At 47.8% G+C, this 18,765-nt stretch overlaps 2 protein-coding genes across 2 annotated transcripts; one reads left to right on the top strand and one right to left on the bottom strand.

The window, feature by feature from the left end:
* The first annotated feature begins 349 nt into the window (after window positions 1–349).
* On the top strand, window positions 350–10,597 carry TTI2 (TELO2 interacting protein 2). The gene is made up of 8 exons (XM_040994203.1): window positions 350–945; window positions 2,329–2,515; window positions 3,600–3,692; window positions 5,695–5,882; window positions 5,956–6,099; window positions 8,033–8,195; window positions 8,949–9,122; window positions 10,248–10,597. The coding sequence occupies exons 1-7, from the start codon at window positions 368–370 to the stop codon at window positions 9,051–9,053; spliced, it is 1,458 nt and encodes a 485-aa protein (XP_040850137.1). The 5' UTR covers window positions 350–367; the 3' UTR covers window positions 9,054–9,122; window positions 10,248–10,597.
* On the bottom strand, window positions 9,221–18,477 carry MAK16 (MAK16 homolog). The gene is made up of 10 exons (XM_040994204.1): window positions 18,406–18,477; window positions 15,312–15,361; window positions 15,110–15,219; window positions 14,942–15,006; window positions 14,585–14,736; window positions 13,615–13,669; window positions 10,864–10,938; window positions 10,170–10,292; window positions 9,787–9,852; window positions 9,221–9,664 (listed from the first exon to the last, which is right to left on the bottom strand). Exons 1-10 carry the CDS (start codon window positions 18,418–18,420, stop codon window positions 9,461–9,463), a joined length of 915 nt encoding a protein of 304 aa, XP_040850138.1. The 5' UTR covers window positions 18,421–18,477; the 3' UTR covers window positions 9,221–9,460.
* Window positions 18,478–18,765: the final 288 nt, after the last annotated feature.

Here is an 18,765-nt window from a genome sequence, read left to right on the forward strand (position 1 = left end):
ATTTGCAAAGAGGGTGAGATTCCTATCGTCAAATCGTAATCATCATTGATGTATAAAACTCAGCCTGGTTTTAAAACAGCATTAATATTCGGGATTGTTCTTGTTTCTGCTTTAAGAATTGAAACAGAAACAGAAAAAAATATGTATATACCAGCCTCGCCTCACTTTCCATGCAAATATATTCACTCCAGCTCCGCCTTTGCGGAAGGTCTTAACCGAACCCGGATCTTTACTGCTTTACGATCCGCACGCGTCGTGAAAAGACGTAGCGTGGCGGCTCTGCGGGAACCGGAAGCGGCCAGACCCCCAGCTGCTGCCGGAAAGGGGGCGTGGCCGCCGCGCCTGCGCGGGCTGTGTGGCCGGAGTGATGGATCCGGCCGCAGCAATGGAGCCGGCCGGGGCCCGGGATCCGCCGTTGCCGTCCGCCCTGCCGCGCGCTCTCTCCGATGTTCTGCATCGTCTCTCCGCGCCCGACGCGCGGCGGGGCCATGCTGCCCGGGAGCAGGCGCTGGGCGAGCTGGGCGCGCTCCTGGAAGCCGCGGAGGGCGGCGGGCTGCTGGCGGCCGGCGACGGCATGGCCGAGCTCCTGGGGCGGCTGGCCCGGGCCCTGGAGACGTGCGCGGCGCCGGCCGGGGAGGAGGAGCGGGGCGGCGGGGAGGCCGAGAGCGCGGCCCGAATCGGGCGGCTGCTGCTGCGGGTGCTGGACGCCGCGGGCCCGGCGGGCCTGCGGCACGTGGCGGGGCCCGTGTACCTGTTCGCCGTCACGCACCGCGCCGAGCGGCCCTGGAGCAGCGCCGAGTCCCGCGCCGTGGCGGCCGAGGCGCTGGCCTCGCTGCTCCGGGCCGCCGGCTGCAGCTCCGTGGCCGGCTTCCTGCGCGGGGAGGCCGCCGAGGACCGGGGCCACTTTGGCGGGATCCTGGGGTTGCTGAGACCGCAGCTGAACAAGTGAGTGCGGCGCCAACGACGTGTTAGGGCTCACGAAGCGTAAATGGCATTGACTAGACCTCAGCAAGTACTGAGGTCTTGAGAGTGTTCTAAAACTTTCTCCGGTCCTCCCGAGAGCTGCCCTGGAAGAGGCGATTCTTCACCTGCTTTTTGGGTTTTTCAATTGGAAAGGCAGATCAGATTTATGGAGAAAAGGAACTGAAAGATCTTCCATCTGCTTGTTCATTTCCCACATGGTCTCAGTGGCCACAGCCGATCTGAAGCCAGGAGTGGGTGCCGGGTCCCAGGGCTTTGGGCAGTCCTCAGCTGCTGTCCCAGGCCACCTGCAGGGAGCAGGATGGGAAGTAGAGTAGCCAGGGCACGACCTAGCGACCATAGGGGAGTCTGGCACACATACAAGGGGAGGACTTTTGCCACTAGGCTACCTACCACACTGGGTCCTTGCTGCACTTCTGTATTTCCTACCTTAGGTGGGGATGGGAATTTGAACCTGTGGTTGGAATTTACAGGACTTGAAAGGATCTCATTGGAATGGTGATTGGCTAGAGCAACAGTGTTTGATGAAAGGCTCATGCACCTGTTACCCTGTGGCTGCTAGTTTGAGGCTTGGTTAATCTGTGTGTGTAAACGCAGTTTCTAACCTGTAGAGTACTGTGCAAATACTGAGAGATTTCCCCTACTTGGGTCTTCAACGCCGAGCACATCTTCAGTGTAAGCACGGTGCTTCACACAGCTGGGGTTGTAAATGGCTGCTTCTCACCTAGGGAGCTTAAGACTTAGAGCCCTGAGTGATGTTAAGTGGATTTTACCTAAGTTATTTTAATACAGATCTTGGAGTATATGTTATAGAGTTAGTTATTTTTCAAAATTAATTTATTATTTTTCTGAGAGACTTAGTATTAAACAGTAGTGAGATGGTAGAGAACTTTTTATTTATTTATTTTTCATTGGAAAGGCAGATATACGGAGAGGAAGAGAGACAGAGGAAGATCTTGTATCCAATGGTTCACCACCCAAGTGGCTGCAACGGCTGGAGCTGCGCCGATCCAAAGCCAGGATCCAGAAGCCTCTTCTGGCTCTCCCATATGGGTGCGGGGTCCCAAAGCTTTGGGCCGTCCTCCACTGCTTTCCCAGGCCACAGGCAGGGAGCTGGAAGGGAGGTGGAGCAGCTGGGATAAGAACTGGCCACCCTCATTGGATCCTGGGTGTGCAAAGTAAGGACTTTAGCCACTATGCTACCACACAGGGCCCAAAATCCAGAGTTCTCTTAGAGGCATTTTTTCCTCCTAAGGACAGGAAAGCAGTGTGTTTATTTGAACTGGCTGACTTTGTTCTCTTGAATGCGTCCGTTGACCCCATGCTGTTTTCCACACGTGCACACAGGGACTCCTGGAAGAAGAACCCCGCCGTCAAGCACGTGTTCTCGTGGACACTGCAGCAGGTCACTCGGCCCTGGCTGAGCCAGCATTTGGAAGGGGTCCTCCCGCCGTCGCTGCTCATCTCGGATGATTATCAAACAGAGAACAAGATCCTGGGCGTCCGCTGCCTGCAGCACATTGTGCTCAACGTGGTAGGCACCTCTGTACTGATGGGACAGCCAGGGCTGGTCCTGTTGGCAAAATCTGCTGCTTTGTTTTTGCTGAAGCCTCTGGCTTTTTGGTCTGCTGGAATTCTCATAGCGTCAAGTCATTAAGATAACTTGGGTATGGCCTGGAGCCATAGCATAGAGGTTAAAGTCCTCGCCTTGCACACCCGGGATCCCTTATGGGCACCGGTTCTAATCCTGGCAGCTCCACTTCCCATCCAGTTCCCTGCTTGTGGCCTGGGAAAGCAGTTGAGGACAGCCCAAAGCCTTGGGACCGTGAACCTGCTTGGGAGACCTGGAAGAGGCTCCTGGCTCCTGGCTTCAGATCAGTGCAGTTCTGGCCATTGCAGCCACTTGGAGAGTGAATCATCAGATGAAAGATATTCCTCTCTGTCTCTCCTCTCTGTATATATGAGTTTACAATAAAAATAAATAAATCTTAAAAAAAAAAACAGAGCCTGTAACTCCATCTAAGACTTCCTCGTGAGTGACAGGTCCCCAAACACTTAAGCCCTTCTCCATTATATTTCCCAAGCCATCCCCAGGGAGCTGGATCAGACGTGGAACAGCTGGGACATGAACCAATGTCTGTGTGAGATGCTGGCATCATGGGTAGCGGGCCCACTTTGCCTCAGCGCTGGCTCCAAGGAACGTTGGCTTTTCAAAGCTCTGTGTTATGAGACTTCCATAATACACACAGAGGAATAATGAGTCGCCTGGAGGTTAAGGAGCCAGCTAGGATGCACAGTCCCGAAACCGGAATCGGCTCGCTGCTGACTTGAGGCTTGGGCAGCAGTACTGGCCCCATTGACCTTATTTTAATGGCCGGGGTTCCCGGCTCCTGCCCTCAGCCCCTCAGCCTTTGTGGCTCTCTGGGGAACATGTGGGCAGATGAGGGCACACTCTGACCTTCCTGTCTGCCTTTCAAGTAAAATAATTCTTTAAAATGTATGTGTGCACAGAGAGTGCATGGTGGCTCCCCATGGATACGCATCATCCAGTTTTCAGAAATCCTCAAGGTTTTGTCAGTCTAGGAATACTTGGATTAATTGTAAATGTCTTATGGCAGCCAGCGGCAGATTTGCTCCAGTACAACAGAGCGCAGGTCGTGTACCATGCCATTTTCAACCACCTGTATGCACCAGAGCACCAGCTCATTGAGGTGAGTGGAAGCGATGCCGCTGCACGTCTGTGGCTTCTCTGGGAGGAGCAGCAGGTGGCACTGCTTAGAGATCTGGGAAGGGACAGTGAGGCCTGGCGAGCTGAGCTGTGCTGGCACCAAACAGGCAGCCATGCTGCTGGGGCCGGGCACCACCTGCGGGGGTAGCTTTACGTCACAGAAAGTTGTAGTTTTAAAATTTTTAAATGTTTTTCTTTCTGTGCTTACGTTAACACACAGACTGCCTGTATGGTGGTGCTTTCATGTCATTCGCAGAAACCTTGCGTGCCTGCTGTGTGCCAGCAGCCGTTGTGGGCTCTGAGGGTGGGTCAGGCTGCCCTTGAGGGGTTGAGAAGCCCTACTGGGGATGCTGTTGTGAACACGATGCTGTGTACATGCACCAAGTGTGTGAACAGTACTGAGTGAAGCTGCCCTGGGACAGGCCTGTGTGCGCTGTGGTGACTGTCCAGCAGCAGCTGGCAGGAGCGGATGGGGTGGAGGGTTTAGGAGATTTGGGGACTGCAGTGGTATTTGTTTATGAAGGATGGAGTTGCTTAGGAGGGTGAAGAACATTCTAAAGTCAGAAGCAAGAAAATTACATAAAATCAGAGGTATAAGCTTTTTTTTAGATTTATTTTTATTACAAAGTTAGCTAATACAGAGAGGAGGAGAGACAGAAGGGAAGATCTTGCATCTAATCATTCACTCCCAAGGCGGCTGCAATGGCTGGAGCTGAGCCAATCTGAAGTCAGGAGTCTCTTCTGGGTCTCCCACACGGGAGCAGGGTCCCCAAGCTTTGAGCTGTCCTCAATTGCTTTCCTAGGCCACAAGCAGGGAGCTGGATGGGAAATGGAACTGCCAGGAGTAGACCCAGTGTCTATATGGGACTTGAGCTGCTTGGCTACTGCTCTGAGCCAAAACTTATTTTTTAAATGTATTATTTGAAAGCAAGCAGGGAGAGATTGTCCATTAGCTAATTCACTCCCCAAATGTCACCAATAGCCAGGGCTGTGCCAGACTGAAGCCAGGAACCAAGAGTTCAAGGCAGATCTCCCAGGCGGGTGGCAGGGTCCTAAGTATTGGAAGGCTCAGCCTTGCTTCCCAGTATACAATAGTAGGAAGCTGGATTTGGATTGGAGGCAGAGCTGGGAGGCAGGCATCCTGCGTGAGATCATCACTGCCGCCACAGTTCTGTACCTTCCCCACCTGCGTCCTTTCTCGTCCTTTTCAGCTGAGTGTGAGAATCCAGGTACTTACAGCTAAAAGGTTTGGTTTCTTAAGATGGTGCACAAAGAGATCATAAGACACTCAGAACACCAATGAGAGAAACCAAAACTTCCAGCAGAACTGTAGGTGCCCACACACTGATTTGAACGTCTCTTAGACTTAATGACCTAGTGGCAGTGAACTTAGATTCCTAAAATCTGGACTGAACTTCAGCTTTGCTATTCTCATTTTACAAATTAGTAGGCTTGTAGAGAAGGTATTAACTGTTACTATCAGAGAGGGATAAGAATACCAAGAGGGCTTGATAATAACAAGGTGATAGGACCCTGCACAGTAGCCTAGCAGCTAAAGTCCTCGCCTTGCATGCGCCAGGATCCCATATAGGCACTGGTTCATATCCTGGCAGCCCCTCTTCCCATCCAGCTCCCTGCTTGTGGCCTGGGAAAGCAGTCAAGGATGGTCCAAAGCCTTGGGACCCTGAACCTGCTTGGGAGACCTGGAGGAATTTCCTGGCTCCTGGCTTCAGATCGGCTCAGCTCGGGCCATTTCAGCCACTTGAGGAGTGAATCAGCAGACGGAAGATCTTCTCTGTCTCTCCTCTTTGTATATATGACTTTGCAATAAAAATAAATCTTTTTAAAAAAATACAAAGTTATACACATTTAATGTATGGTTGTTAGTATCGTCTAAACCTCTGTGGCAGGAACCCCAAAGGCAGTAGCTTGCTGAAGTCTTTAGGAAAGCTGAGTGTTACACATTCGTGCCTCCCTCCCCACAGGCTGTCCTCCCGTGCCTGCTGGACTTATTCCCCGTGCTCGAGAAAGGCCTGCAGTGGAAGGGAGAGACGTCCCGCCCCACCACGCACTGTGATGCGGTCCTGCAGCTGGTCCTGACTTATATGGAGCCCGAGCACCGCATCCTGCTGCGCAGGACCTATGCCAGAAACCTGCCAGCATTCGTCAGGAGGCGAGTCCCTCACGGCTGGGCTGTGGGATTCCCCTGCTCAGCCCGGGGGCTACAGCTTTTCTTCCCATTCTAGGCTGGGGATCCTGACTGTGCGGCACATGAAAAGGCTGGAGCGAGTCATCATTGGCTATCTGGAGGTCTATGATGGCCCAGAGGAAGAGGCCAGATTGAAGATCCTGGAGACTCTGAAACTGGTCATGCAGTACACGTGGCCCAGGTACGGAAGCCAGGACAGCTGTGCTAAAGGGACAAAGCTCAGCCAGTTTTCTCTTAGTTTGTCCACATGTACATTTAATATAGATATTAAATATTTCATATATTTGAGTACCTCTCATTTTTACACACCTAAAGACTGAGAAAATGTGTTAGAAAGATGAAATGTATTTAGTTTTTCCAGCTGCTCATATTTGAGTATTTTTGATACCAGTGCTTTTCTTTCAAACACACATATCCTGGGAGTGGCTTAGATGGGTGTTTTGAAGAATGTCTGCCCAAATGCTCTTCAACATTCTGCAGGAAAAAGAAGTTATTGTGAATGATGTCTTAAGTAGCTCCTTAGATTTATAATGCATGTTAGGATATTCAGGGCCCCTTGGAAGTGAGACGTGCTTTACTCTGTTCATCTAAAAGATCCTGGAATCTAGTTGAGGATGGAATACTTTATAGCACATCGTTTACCACCTGCAGCCATCAGGAGGATGCTGTGCTCATGTTCTGGTCTGCCAGAGCCTCAGGGGTCAGGGTGCTAGTAGGCCCACCATGCAGTCAGCCAAATTAACTATAAATTTAATTTAGCTAGAGGAGCCTGCACTCCAGCAAGGTTTATATCTAGTCTAGACCCCGTTTCCTCATCTCATCAATGTACAAGGAATCCAGAGCAACTTCTTGCCTGACAGTCTTTACCTTAGTCACATTTGTAACTAGATTGCCCTTGTTTACCATGCCTCTGCTTAAACTGTAACCTCTAGCACAATGCAAGACTCGGCCTGTTACTCTACAAGGTCTAATCTGCACCTGCTGTTAGGTACACAAATGTTTGTGGACTTCAGTAGAATGAACAGATAAAATCAAATTGTATAAGGCCTTTAAAGAACAGAGACAAAGGCTGCAAGTTGAAGGAAGAGGTGAATAAATGCAGGGCGCTGAGTAGAAACTGGAGAGATTATGAAGTGAGTAACAGCTCTGAGAGGCACAGCAATCTCAGGAGAATGTGTTTTTTTTTTAGATGAAGGGATAAAATGTATCTCCTACATTGTTGTCCAGAAATGTGGAAATACAGTTTACCATGCATGACTTAACATGACAAATTAATGACTTTCCAGCTTTAAAATTTTGTAGTTTTTACTTGTAGTAAAAAAATAGATGAAGTGTATAATTGTAATGTTACCAGTTATTACCACTGTCCATTTTCAGAACTCTTGAAGAAAATGAAAACTTTCAGGAAAGTTAGTAATTGGAAATAAGCCTGACTTATTAACCAATTGCAAAGGAAGACCTGAAATTATTGATAATTTCAACTCCCATAAGCCAAGCTTATTTCCCCTGCACTATTTTGTGACCCTCTATTTTGAAAGAGTTACAAAGAGAAAGAGACAGATCTTCCTTCTGCTGGTTCATTTTCCAAACGGCTGCCAACACCTTACACTGGGTCAGACCAAAGCCAGAAGCCAAACCTTGATCTCCCAGTCACACTTGGGTGATCGAGTCCCAAGCACCTGAGTTACCTACTTTTCCCAGGCCATTAGCTGGGAGCTGGATTGGAAGTGAAGCCACTGGGAAAGGAACCGACATCCATGAGATGCTGGTATTACGTGTTGTGCCACAGCAGCGGTGCCTCCCTCACATTTCTGACTTTGTTTGGCAAGGAGAGACCCCTATTCTTCCTTCTCGGTTGAGGTGGGTGCCATTTTTGTAAAGAGAGCCAGTTTCTGGAAGGAGAGTCTTAGGGAGGCCAGTATGTATGCAAGCAGTATGCCATGGAAACAACAGACTTGAAGTCTACTCTGTTCCCAGCTCCGTGGCCTTCTGTGTCTCGCACCTTTGGCTTCAGTGCATTTATGAAATGAGAGCTTTCCACCACACAGCCCTCTGACATCTCTCAATTTTCATATCCTGATTGAGTATGACTTAGTTTTTCATCCCGATTCTAGAGTTCCCTGCAGACTTGTGGTTTTTCTGAAGGCTCTCTTGAAGCTCATATGTGATGTAGCAAAAGATCCAAGCCTTACACCTGAACCTGTTAAGAGTGCCCTGCTGCAGGAGGCCACAGAGTGCCTGATTATCCTGGACCACTGCTCGCATGGACAGGTGAAGGTAAGATGGGGGCAGCAGCTTGGTTTCAGGGGTGCCTCATCAGAGAACTCCCGAGATGGATTATAATTTGTTGTTCCTGTGCTTGACCGAGTCTGGAAATGAACACAACAGGGTTTTAGGCTCTGCCACTAGCCTTCAGTCGAATTTGATAAAATGCCTTATTTTCTCTTAAAACAATTTGGAACCATTTAGACAAAAGGGAGAAGGATTGGCTGGGGTTTAGGATAGAGATAATGGGCAAAAACATCCTGATGAAAGTGGTGGAATATGCATCTACTGTAGTCCTCTGAACTCAAAAAGGAGAAACAATGAGCTATAGGCCCTTGTAGGAGTAACAGCAGTTGCCAATGACAGCTGAATCAGGCTGAAGGCTGCAGCACGAGCTGGGGCTCCACATCAGTGGCAGGGAGCCAGTACCGGCCATTACTACTGCTTCCCAAGCCGCACAGCACAGGAGAGGAGCCAGGCCTCAAACCTGGGCACTCGGATATGACTGAAGGCATGAAAAAATGTCCTGAAAATGTTTGCAGATGGTATGGAGTTTGCTGTCTTACGGTTTATTCAGTCTCCTACTCTTGAATCTTAGTTAAGCCCTACTTTCAACCTGATTTGCCGTGGCTACATAAAAACATCTTTATAAGCATGTTAAAACACCAGTTGGCTTGGTATCATCTACACTTTTTTCTTGGGTGTGAGAATTCAAAATAAAAGGGTTGGGTGGAGAGTAAATCAAAGCCTATGTTGGTGTTTCAGATTCTCCTGGCCAAAGTTCTCCAAAGCTGTGAAGACCATAAGGTGGTGAGCTGTCTGAGAAAGGTACATCAGGCTTCTGACACTGCCCCCCAGCAAGGAACATAAGACATCCAAGAAGAAAGGGTTTTCTTCCTATCTCATGTTGTACAAATGGAGTCTCTGAAACTGAACATTGTAAGTCTTTCTCCTTTTCTCTTTCCTTTCATGCCCAGAGGACTAGGGAAAAGAGCAAGAATCAAAATGCCATGCTAGGAACAGACTGAGGAAGTTAGTATTTAGAACCAGTTACACTCATCCCAGCTTCAAGAACAGATCTTTTAAGCTGTGTGGGGTTGAACTACACATGTTATAAAAATATTCTGTTCACAATTAAGGTATTCCTCCACAGACTCCATGTCTTGCTCTCTATAAACACAGATACTGTGTTTGTCCAACATAAGAAAACCTGGAGGTGTTTGAGATAAGTTCAAAGTTCAACATGTTGGGTCCCATTTGCAGCTGCCTGGGGGATGTCAGGTGGCTGTGGCTTTGGCCTTGGCCAGGGGCTCCGTCTCCTGCTCGTATTCAATCTCCACGTAGGCTCGTTTTCGCCGCAGAGGGCCTTTCAAGGGCGCTTTGCCTTTGTGTTTTGCGTGAGGGGCGTTTGCTTCCTCTTCGCTGGAGGACTCGCTGTCCTGCTGGTCCTCATCACTGCTGGCGTCCAGTTTATCCATATCCTGCGGAGAGAGGAAGGAGAGTGCTAGCTTTCTCAGACTCCTCGGTTGTCCCCTCAAGCTGGGATCAGCTCTGTATGTCGAGATACACCTGATGGCCAGAGTTTTCTGTTTGTAGAACTCACCTCAAAATCGCTTAGATCACTCTCATCCACCTCCTCATCTTCCACAAACTCTCTTTTTCCCACAACCTAAAATAAAGCATGACAGGTTTGGTTTAGGCATCTAGTTTTTATTCAGTAAATAACAATCATCAGAGTGTATTTAATAAACAACCAAATTTTAGCTTTTCCCAAACAAGTTGGAAATCTATACAGAAGAAGTGATTAGAATGCCATTAAGTTGTAATTTCGTTTGTTGTTGGTTTGGCCTAGAGAACAAGGCAATTGACCAAATCAAAGCATATGTGCCAAAAAAATTGCTCAAAGTCTTGGGTAAGGAACTGACTCTCAATGACAGAAAAAATATATCCTGTCACATTAGTTACCGTGTGACCAAATAAACTTACTTCATCATCCTCCTCCTCCTCCTCTTCGTCATCTTTTTCCTCATCGGAAGAGTCACTCTCTGCCTCCTGTTGTTCCAGGGCCTTGTCGAAAGCGTGAATGGGGAAGTTGTAGATGTCGCCGTACTGAAGAACAGGAACACAGATGGCTTTAAACACTTCTGGACGTTACACTTGTAGTCCCTCTGTCCTGCAAGCTTGCTTTCAGAGATTTATGACAATGTCTTTTTTTTTCCCCCTTTTCACAGTGTCTTAAAGTCTATTTCTGACATTTAAAATAATCACTGGATAATGTAAAATATGTCAGTTTTATGGATGGATTTGGATTATTTAATTTATAGTAATTATAAAATCATGTATTGACACATGAACTTTGCTGATAAGCAGAAATACAGAAAAAATATTTTTGTCAAAATAAAATCAATTTTTAAGAAGAATAAGTACTTTTTAAAGAACCTTGTTGCATTTGGGAACATGAGAGTTCATGAACAATGGCAGAAACAGAGCTGTTAGAGTAAATGGATTAGCAAGGGGAGCTGCCACATTGTATGTGCTCACATCAGTGAATTAAAATGAAGATGTCAGGCTTGTATTCTAAAGACAAACATAAGAGTAGGGGTCATGCTAGAATCTTTGAAAAATAAAACACAGTACCACCTCAAAAAATGGGTACCCCCAAAGCTACTAGCTTTCTCACCGTATCTTGTTTCAGCCTTTCCAGTAATTCCTTTTCAATGGCATTGTCCAACTGAGCAGCTATTAAAGCCTTTTCCTGAAAGAGACAAAAATCAAACCCATTTATTTCATTAGTCTATAAAAACAAACTTCTCTTCCGCTAAGGATGATGTAGTTAAGACACACTTTGATTCCATTTCACACAAGTGTAGTCTGAGTTCTGGCTCGGCCTCGGGCAGTGACACTAACGGAAAAAGATCCTCCATCTGTGGATTCTCCCCAAAACAGCGTGAGCCAGGAGCCATGAACTCTATCTGGTCTCTATGGGTGGCAGGGATCCAGGTATTTGAACTATGATCTGCGCCAGGTGCATTAGACAAGGAGCAGGATCAGAACAGCCAGGACTTAAACCGTCACTCTGACACAGGATTACATGCATTACAGTTATACCAAGTGTGGCTTAGTCCACTGTGCAACAACCCCCACTCCCAAAACACTGGGGGCCGTTGATGGCTCCCTGATACCTACATGGGAAGTCATGAATGAGTTCCCAGCTTGCAGCTTTAGCCTGGCACTGCCCTAGCTGTGTGGAATGAGCCAGTGCATGGAAGATAGTCTACCTCCCCAAAACATAGACTAAACATCTTACATAAAAGCAGCATCATCTCTTAATTGCTTTTCAATCAGATTTCTTTCTCAAATCCTTGGGAACCTTTCAATTAAAATTTCTACGATTTTATAGATTCTGAATTAAATCCTAACAAGGCCTTAGAGAGACAGTATGATATAAAGTATTTCAGAAAATTAACAACCCTGAAGCAAAATCAAAGCTGGGACACTGTCTCAGCTGGGTGGACCATCCAGGTATTTTCTAAAAACCACGTTAGGTTCCACGTGGTGCTGATGAAAATCTGCCTGCAATGAGCTCCCAGCAAGTGAGTCCCCGATGTGAGCCTGCACCACTTCACCACAGAAACCTGAAAATCTAACTTAACTTTTCTAATGCGATTTCGCATTAACTGGACAAAGAAGGTTTAAGTGTTAATATGGAGGCTAAGCTCAAACGATGAACTTAGTAGTATGCAGTGCACCACAATGTGGGCAGACTGGCACCACCTGTAGCAGGGGCCCACATGAATGTTCATTCCCTGAAGTGTGCTTACACATTTAAGGTGGAAATATGCAAACTTCTCTGTGTGTGTGTAAAGGTCAGTGACAGTCCCACGTCACTAATCCTCCCATTGGTGCCCTGACTCCACAAGGCACATAACATGTCATAAACATGGAGCAAGGTATGTTGAGGGAACTATACACACAGTTTGAAAGTGCTCCTCTCGCTCCTTTATTCCTACTGTTCCAACATATGACTTTATGTTTGGTCACTTAAATGGACTTATGGATGACACTGAATATTTTGCAAATATACAGACCAGTTGTTACAGTATAAGCCTAACCAAACTTAAGAAAACCAAGTGCACTTAATACACATGCTTCAAGACAAAGACAGCATTTTAACTGTTAGCCTGTGGAAGAAATTAAAAACACGCAGGGCCAGCATTGTGGTGAAGCAAGTTAAGCTGCTTCCTGCAATGCTAGTATCCCACAAGCATGCCGATTTCAGTCTGGGCTGCTCCACTTTGATGTAGCTCCATTCTAATGTGCCCGGGAAAAACAGCTGAAGATGACCTGGGTCCCTGGGTCTCTGCACTGCAGGCCAGCGCAGCATTTTGGGGATGAATCAGCAAATAGAAGATCCCTCTCTGTCTCTCCTTTTCCTTTAAATTTGCCTTTCAAATAAAAATAATTTTTTAAAAAGGACAAATTAATACTCAGTTAAGAATGAGAACCTTGTTTTTGCTATATCATGAACTATTATTTACAGTACACATGATATAATCAGAGGAAGTTATAGATGTATAAGATTGGGAAGAGCATATTCAAAACATTCAAGGATGATGAGGTAGAAATCAATGGTTAAGATCTGAGATACAAAATCCAGCAAATGATGGGAGAAAAACAGATTATCAAAGTTACCTCTTAACAAAACGTGGCAACTCTGGAAAGTAAATGCCCATTGGTGAAAGGGAGGACAGCAAAGCAAATACTAAACATGACTGAAACTTTGAGCTGCTCAGGAACACCTGATTCTGGGTCTCGCTGCTGAAAAACGCAGCTTGAGGGAGGGGCAAGTGAGGCAGACCCCTTGGACAAAGGTTGGAGCATGCTCACTAGCATGTTTTCCACGGATGAGGATAAGGTCATATGAGTACCAGTCTACAATAGCAAACTGGTCTACTACACGGAAACAAATACTCCCAGATCAAAGCAGTTTCCAGTTCTTCACTATTAATTTTCCCCAAACTGAAATTAGCAGCTCTGATGGAAACAGACATGAGACTAATTAAAAGCATCAAAACAAAACAAAATTCAGTGTGAACGTTATCTTTTCACTGTAGAATTAGCAGTGATTACATCAGAATGCTCAGACCTTGCTGAGAGGAATATGTAATGATGGATTAAAGAGCCAACACTTGAGTTCTGAAATATCCGAACTCAAGAATTTCTAAAAGGAGATGTGGACCTCAACTGATTACATTCTCTCCACCCTTCATCATATATATCCTCGAAGCTTCCAGATCAAAGCCATGCATAATCTGAGGATATGATAAATCAGATACATCAGTGAACGCCGTGGGGGCCTGACGCGCTCCCCAGAGGGTGCTGCAGCCCTCTCCCAGGGTAAAACCCCGCAAACACGGGAGCAGTTACTTACCTCTCTTCTTTTCTCCCTTCGCTCCACCTTTTTACTCAAAGGAACAAGTTTCTTCCTACGGAAAAGAAAACATATTATCAGATCAAACACCAGGTCATGTGTTATGTGTTGCTTGTAAAAGCAAAGGGGGCAAAGATCAGTGTCAGTTTTATAGGCCTCAGCCTTCGATAGAGCAAATTTACTCAAAAGTTTCTAGACACTTAATGTTATAAAATCACTTTCCACAGTGCTTTTCTGGTCCTTGGGAATTCTGAGGCTTCTGAGGGTATTTACCATGCAAGAGCAGTGTTTATGTGAAGAGGAAAAAAAAAAAAAAGAAAAGAAATTAGCTGTTAGAAGATGAACTCTTAGCAATCAACCGAAAAACTATTAGGGACTAAGGCTCCTTAAAAATGGATTCTACTAATTCACGTAGTTTGATATCACTTGTTGAAGTAAGTTTCAGTGAATGAAGATGGAAGTTTTTGCATTCCTACTTATATTTTGTGGGTAATTTTCAATCTTTTTTTTTTTTTTTAGATTTACTGATTTTTACTGGAAAGTCAGATTTTACAGAGAAGGAGACAGAAAGATCTTACGTCAGCTGGCTTATTCCCCAAGTAGCTGCAATGGCTAGAGTTGAGTCAATTTGAAGCCAAGAGCCAGGAACTTGCTCTGATCTCCACGTGGGTGCAGGGTCCCAAGTCTTTGGACCACCCTCTACTGGTTCCCCAGGCCACAGGCAAGACACTGGATGGGAAGGGGAGCAGGGAGCAGCTGAGATATGAACTGGTGCTCATATGCGATCCCAGCGCAGGCAAGGTGTGAAGTTTAGCCACTAGGCTACTGTGCTGGGCCCGGTAATTTTCTATCATAAAGATTCTCTTCAAGAGTTAAGAAAACTTTCTGAAGATTTTTAAGTAGGGAAAATCAAGTTATACCCCTGTTACAAATCTGTGGAAGATTTAAAAATAATGGCCCAAATACTTACTGTCGTTTTAGTGTAAGTTTTCTAATTCGTATCAGGTACTGGGTTATCTTGGTGAATCTCTGCTTACATTTATGCCGAATAAAACGGGGCCAATAAATCAGGTTTTCATCTATTTGCTCCAGTGCTTTCTCATAGTTCTTACTAAGCCGAACCTACCAAACGACAACAACAACCAAAGAGTGAGTTTACGGGGCAAGGGTAAATGGCTTATTACATCTGCGTTTTGTTGATGGCACGTCAAGGCCTGAGTGAGGATGGCTTCCGAGGTTAACTTCACGGTGACCAAGGCAGAGGGAAGGGCACGTGGTGTTTCTGATGCATTTCATCAGCGAGCACCGGCTCCGTCTCAAGCCTTACCCGTTCCCACATGCGCCTGGGGAAAGCTGCTCGCTCTATCACCTTCATATACAAGTAGCACTGCCCTGCAGAGAAAAGTAAAACCTCTTTACTGCTCTTGCCCGAGCCCAGGGCACGGCTTCCTCTCAGCTGCGAGCAGTTCTTGTGGCAGTGGAGACCGGGCATTACCTTTCTCTTCTTTGATGGTGGCATACTGGCTGTTTGCCAGGGGGCAGGAGGACCGATTGCACAGTCCAGTCAGGCTGTATTCATTTCGGCAAAAGCCCTGAGTCTTGGTTCTGGGATGGGAGGAAAGAAACAAAGATTACAAAGCGGTCAGTGAGGGGGAAACAGGAGACATTTTAGTCCATGCTTCCAAATCCGGACTCACCTTATTTTGAAGGAACAGAACTGCCTGTTTCCCAGTGTATCCCAGATAACCTGGAAGACAAAGCCCACAGACGCCTCATTCATCAAAAAGACAATGTCCCAGAGTGGCACTGCTACTGAGAAGTCTTTGTGAGGAATAACAATAATGAATGCTTATGTCTATGTGCTAAGAGAAAAAAACAAAACAAAACAACAAGCTGATACCATATGTGTGTGTATATGTATATATATAATTTCCCCCCCTTTTCACTTAATGTGTTCCATTAAAGTCTGCATAATCCGGGCCCGGTGCCATAGCATAATGGTTAAAGTCCTTGTTTTGAACACACCAGGATCCCATATGGATGTTGGTTCTAATCCTAGAAGCCGGGCTTCCCATCCAGTTAACTGCTTGTGACCTGAGAAAGCAGTCGAGAATGGCCCAAAGCCTTGGGACCATGCCCCTACGTGACTGACTTGGATGAAGCTCCTGGCTCCTGGCTTCTGATCAGCTCAGCTCTGGCCATTGTGGCTGCTTGGGGAGTGAATCATCAGTTGGAACATCTTGCTCTCTGGCCTGGGAAAGCAGTCAAGGACAGCCCAAAGCCTTAGGACCCGGCTCCCGTGTGGGAGACCTGGAAGAGCTCCTGGCTCCTAGCTTCGGATTGACTCAGCTCCAGCCGTTTTGGCCACTGGGGAGTGAACCATCAGTTGGAAGACCTTCCTCTCTGTCTCTCCTTCTCTCTGTGTATTTGTCTTTCCAATAAAAATGAATAAATCTTAAAAAAAAAAATCTGCATGATCCTAGATGTTTGGATAGATATGCCACAACTTTATCTCACTGAGGGCAAGGAAAATAATCTATTTTCCTCCACTGATGTGCTCGCTAGCCAATCAATATTTACTGTATATTTAATTTATTAAGACATGACATCTCTTGGGGCCAGCATAGTGGTATAGCAGCTTAAGCCTTCGCCCACATCACCAGTATCCCATCTGGGCCCCAGTTTGTGTCCTGGCTGCTCCATTTCTGATCCAGCCCTCTGTTATGGCTGGAAAAGAAGCAGAGGATGGCTCAAGTCCTGGGGCCTCCGCACCCACATGCAAGACCCAGGAGAAGTTCCTGGCTTTGGATCGATCATTTGGGGAATGAACCAGTGGACAAAAGCTCTCTCCTGCTCTCTGTAAATCCGCCTTTCAAATAAAAATAAATATATAAAAAAGGGGCACATTTCCTAGTCCTGACACAGTAGACATTCAAGTATTTGTTGAATGAAAGGAGGATAGCTCCTGTTTTTTTCTTAATGTTTTAATTTCCCTCTCCTTGGAACAAAGGGGGAAACTCAGAGGGAGGAGGGAGAGAGGAAACGACTGAAACCAACCATCTGCTAGTTCATTCCCCAACTCTGCAACAGCCAGGGATCCAGAAAGCCCGTGGGTCTCTTGTGCAGGGGCCCAAGCCCTGAGCCATGACCTGCCACTTCCAAGGAAGCACTATCAAGACGTGGGATGTGGCATCCCCAAAGGGGGGAGGGGAGGCTTCAGGAGGAACCCAGCCTGCTGCACTACAGCACCTGCCCCAGCAAAAATAGTCCTTAGAGTTTTATGTGTCTAATCAGGGGGAGAGCTACAGAAACAGTGTCTAGGTATGAGCTGCCTTGAGAAACTGGGAAAAGTTTCAAAGCAAGAAACATGAAGAAGGGTAAAACAAAACAATAAATTTTGGGGACCTGGCATGGTAGCCTAGCGGCTAAGGTCCTCTCCTCACATGCGAGGGGATCCCATATGGTCGCCAGTTCATATCCTGGAGCCCTGCATCCAGCTCCCTGCTTGTGGCCTGGGAAAGCAGTAGAGGATGGCCCAAAGCCTTGGGTCCCTGCATCTACATGGGAGACCCGGAGGAAGCTCCAGGTTCCTGGCTTCGGATTGGCTCAGCTCCATCCGTTGAGGCTATTTGGAGAGTGAATCAACAAATGGAAGATCTCCCTCTCTGTCTCTTTTCCTTTCTGTAGATCTGACTTTCCAATAATAATAAATTCTAAAATAAAGTATTGAAAAACTAAAATAAATTTTTGGGAATTGTATAGGTGTGTGTGTGTGATGGGGCACAATAGGAAACAAGTTAGAGGATCCAAAATGCCACCCCCTGGTCATCTGACATGTCCCCAGCAGTACGGGTGACACCTACAGTTACTGGCTTAGCTGAATGAAGCCACTCCGATCCTACCCTGATCTCCTCGCCTTCATTCTCCCACCTCTGCCAAACGCCTGCAGGTAGCGAGCAGGTGCCGCTCCCGATGTGTTCCCTCTGGAACACTTCTGACAAGGCGTTCCCTCAGGAAATTCATCGCATCAGCTCCGTCTTTCCCGGTCCATCTCCCAGACACCGTCACAGCAGCCTCTCTCCCTTCTCTCAAATCTCCACATCCCCTTGCAGCAGCTGGTTCCACCTGGCTCCCAAGCCCTTCTGTTCAAACTTGCCCCGAAGGGACTCCCAGCCATGGTCCGTCGGCAGGGACAGTACACCTGACCCCTCCAGCCGGGTCTCAGAGCTGCAAGTGCGGATTTCTCCACTTGCTTTCTGCCTCGCCCACCTCATCTGAGGAGGGCAGGCACTCCTTGGCCCGTGACTACCATAACACCTAACACATTGAATGAACCAAGTCTTCCTGCAGCAGACAAACAGATGCTTGCAACATCACAGCCTGGGTGCACAGAAGAGAGGGGAAAGCCGCCCGAGGAGCCAGCGTGCACCTGGACCACCCGGGCTCTGGGGACCACCCAGCCCAGGGCCAGCAGTCCTTCACGCCTGGGCACCCCAGGGACCAGCCAGCCCGGGGCCAGCAGTCCTTCAGCTGGGCACCCCGGAGACCACCCAGCCCAGGGCCAGCAGTCCTTCACGGCTGGGCACCCCGGGGCCAGCTGTCCTCCACGCCTGGGCACAGCACATCCTTGGGGCTCAGCAGGCGGCCTGCCGGCCCCTCATTCGGAGCTCCAGGTGATTCCCCCAAATCCCCAAACCCGGGGTTCAGGCCACCTGAGTAGACCCCGTCTCTCCAAAGCACGAAACGCCCGGAGCCCAAGCCAGGGAGCAAGAGCCCTGGAAGAAGACTCACATCATCCGACTGCATGGTGTCCGCGGCTCCGCGTGAGAAACCCGGCCGGATCCGGGAAGCACACAGCAGGCGACTTCCGGTGCCTCACTTCCGGAAGACCCGACCTTCTTCCCTAGCGCCAGGCGCACAGCGTTCCCTAGCGACCTGGTTCCGGGGAAGCCGGCGCATGCGTGAAGCCGTCCCTTCCGTGCAACCGGACCCGGAGCTTACCCCGAAGGCCGTACACCTGCTACATGCAAGCCGGTCCCGGAGCTGACCCCTGAGGCCACACACCCTCATCTGTGCATTCGGTCCCGGAGCTGACCCCGAAGGCTGCACAGCCGGCCCTGCGCGGTCCCCGAAGGCCGCACGCCCTCCTCC

The sequence above is a fragment of the Ochotona curzoniae genome, unplaced genomic scaffold (genome assembly GCF_017591425.1).
Source record: "Ochotona curzoniae isolate NIBS_2020 unplaced genomic scaffold, NIBS_Ocur_1.0 contig_899, whole genome shotgun sequence".
NCBI lineage: Eukaryota > Metazoa > Chordata > Mammalia > Lagomorpha > Ochotonidae > Ochotona > Ochotona curzoniae.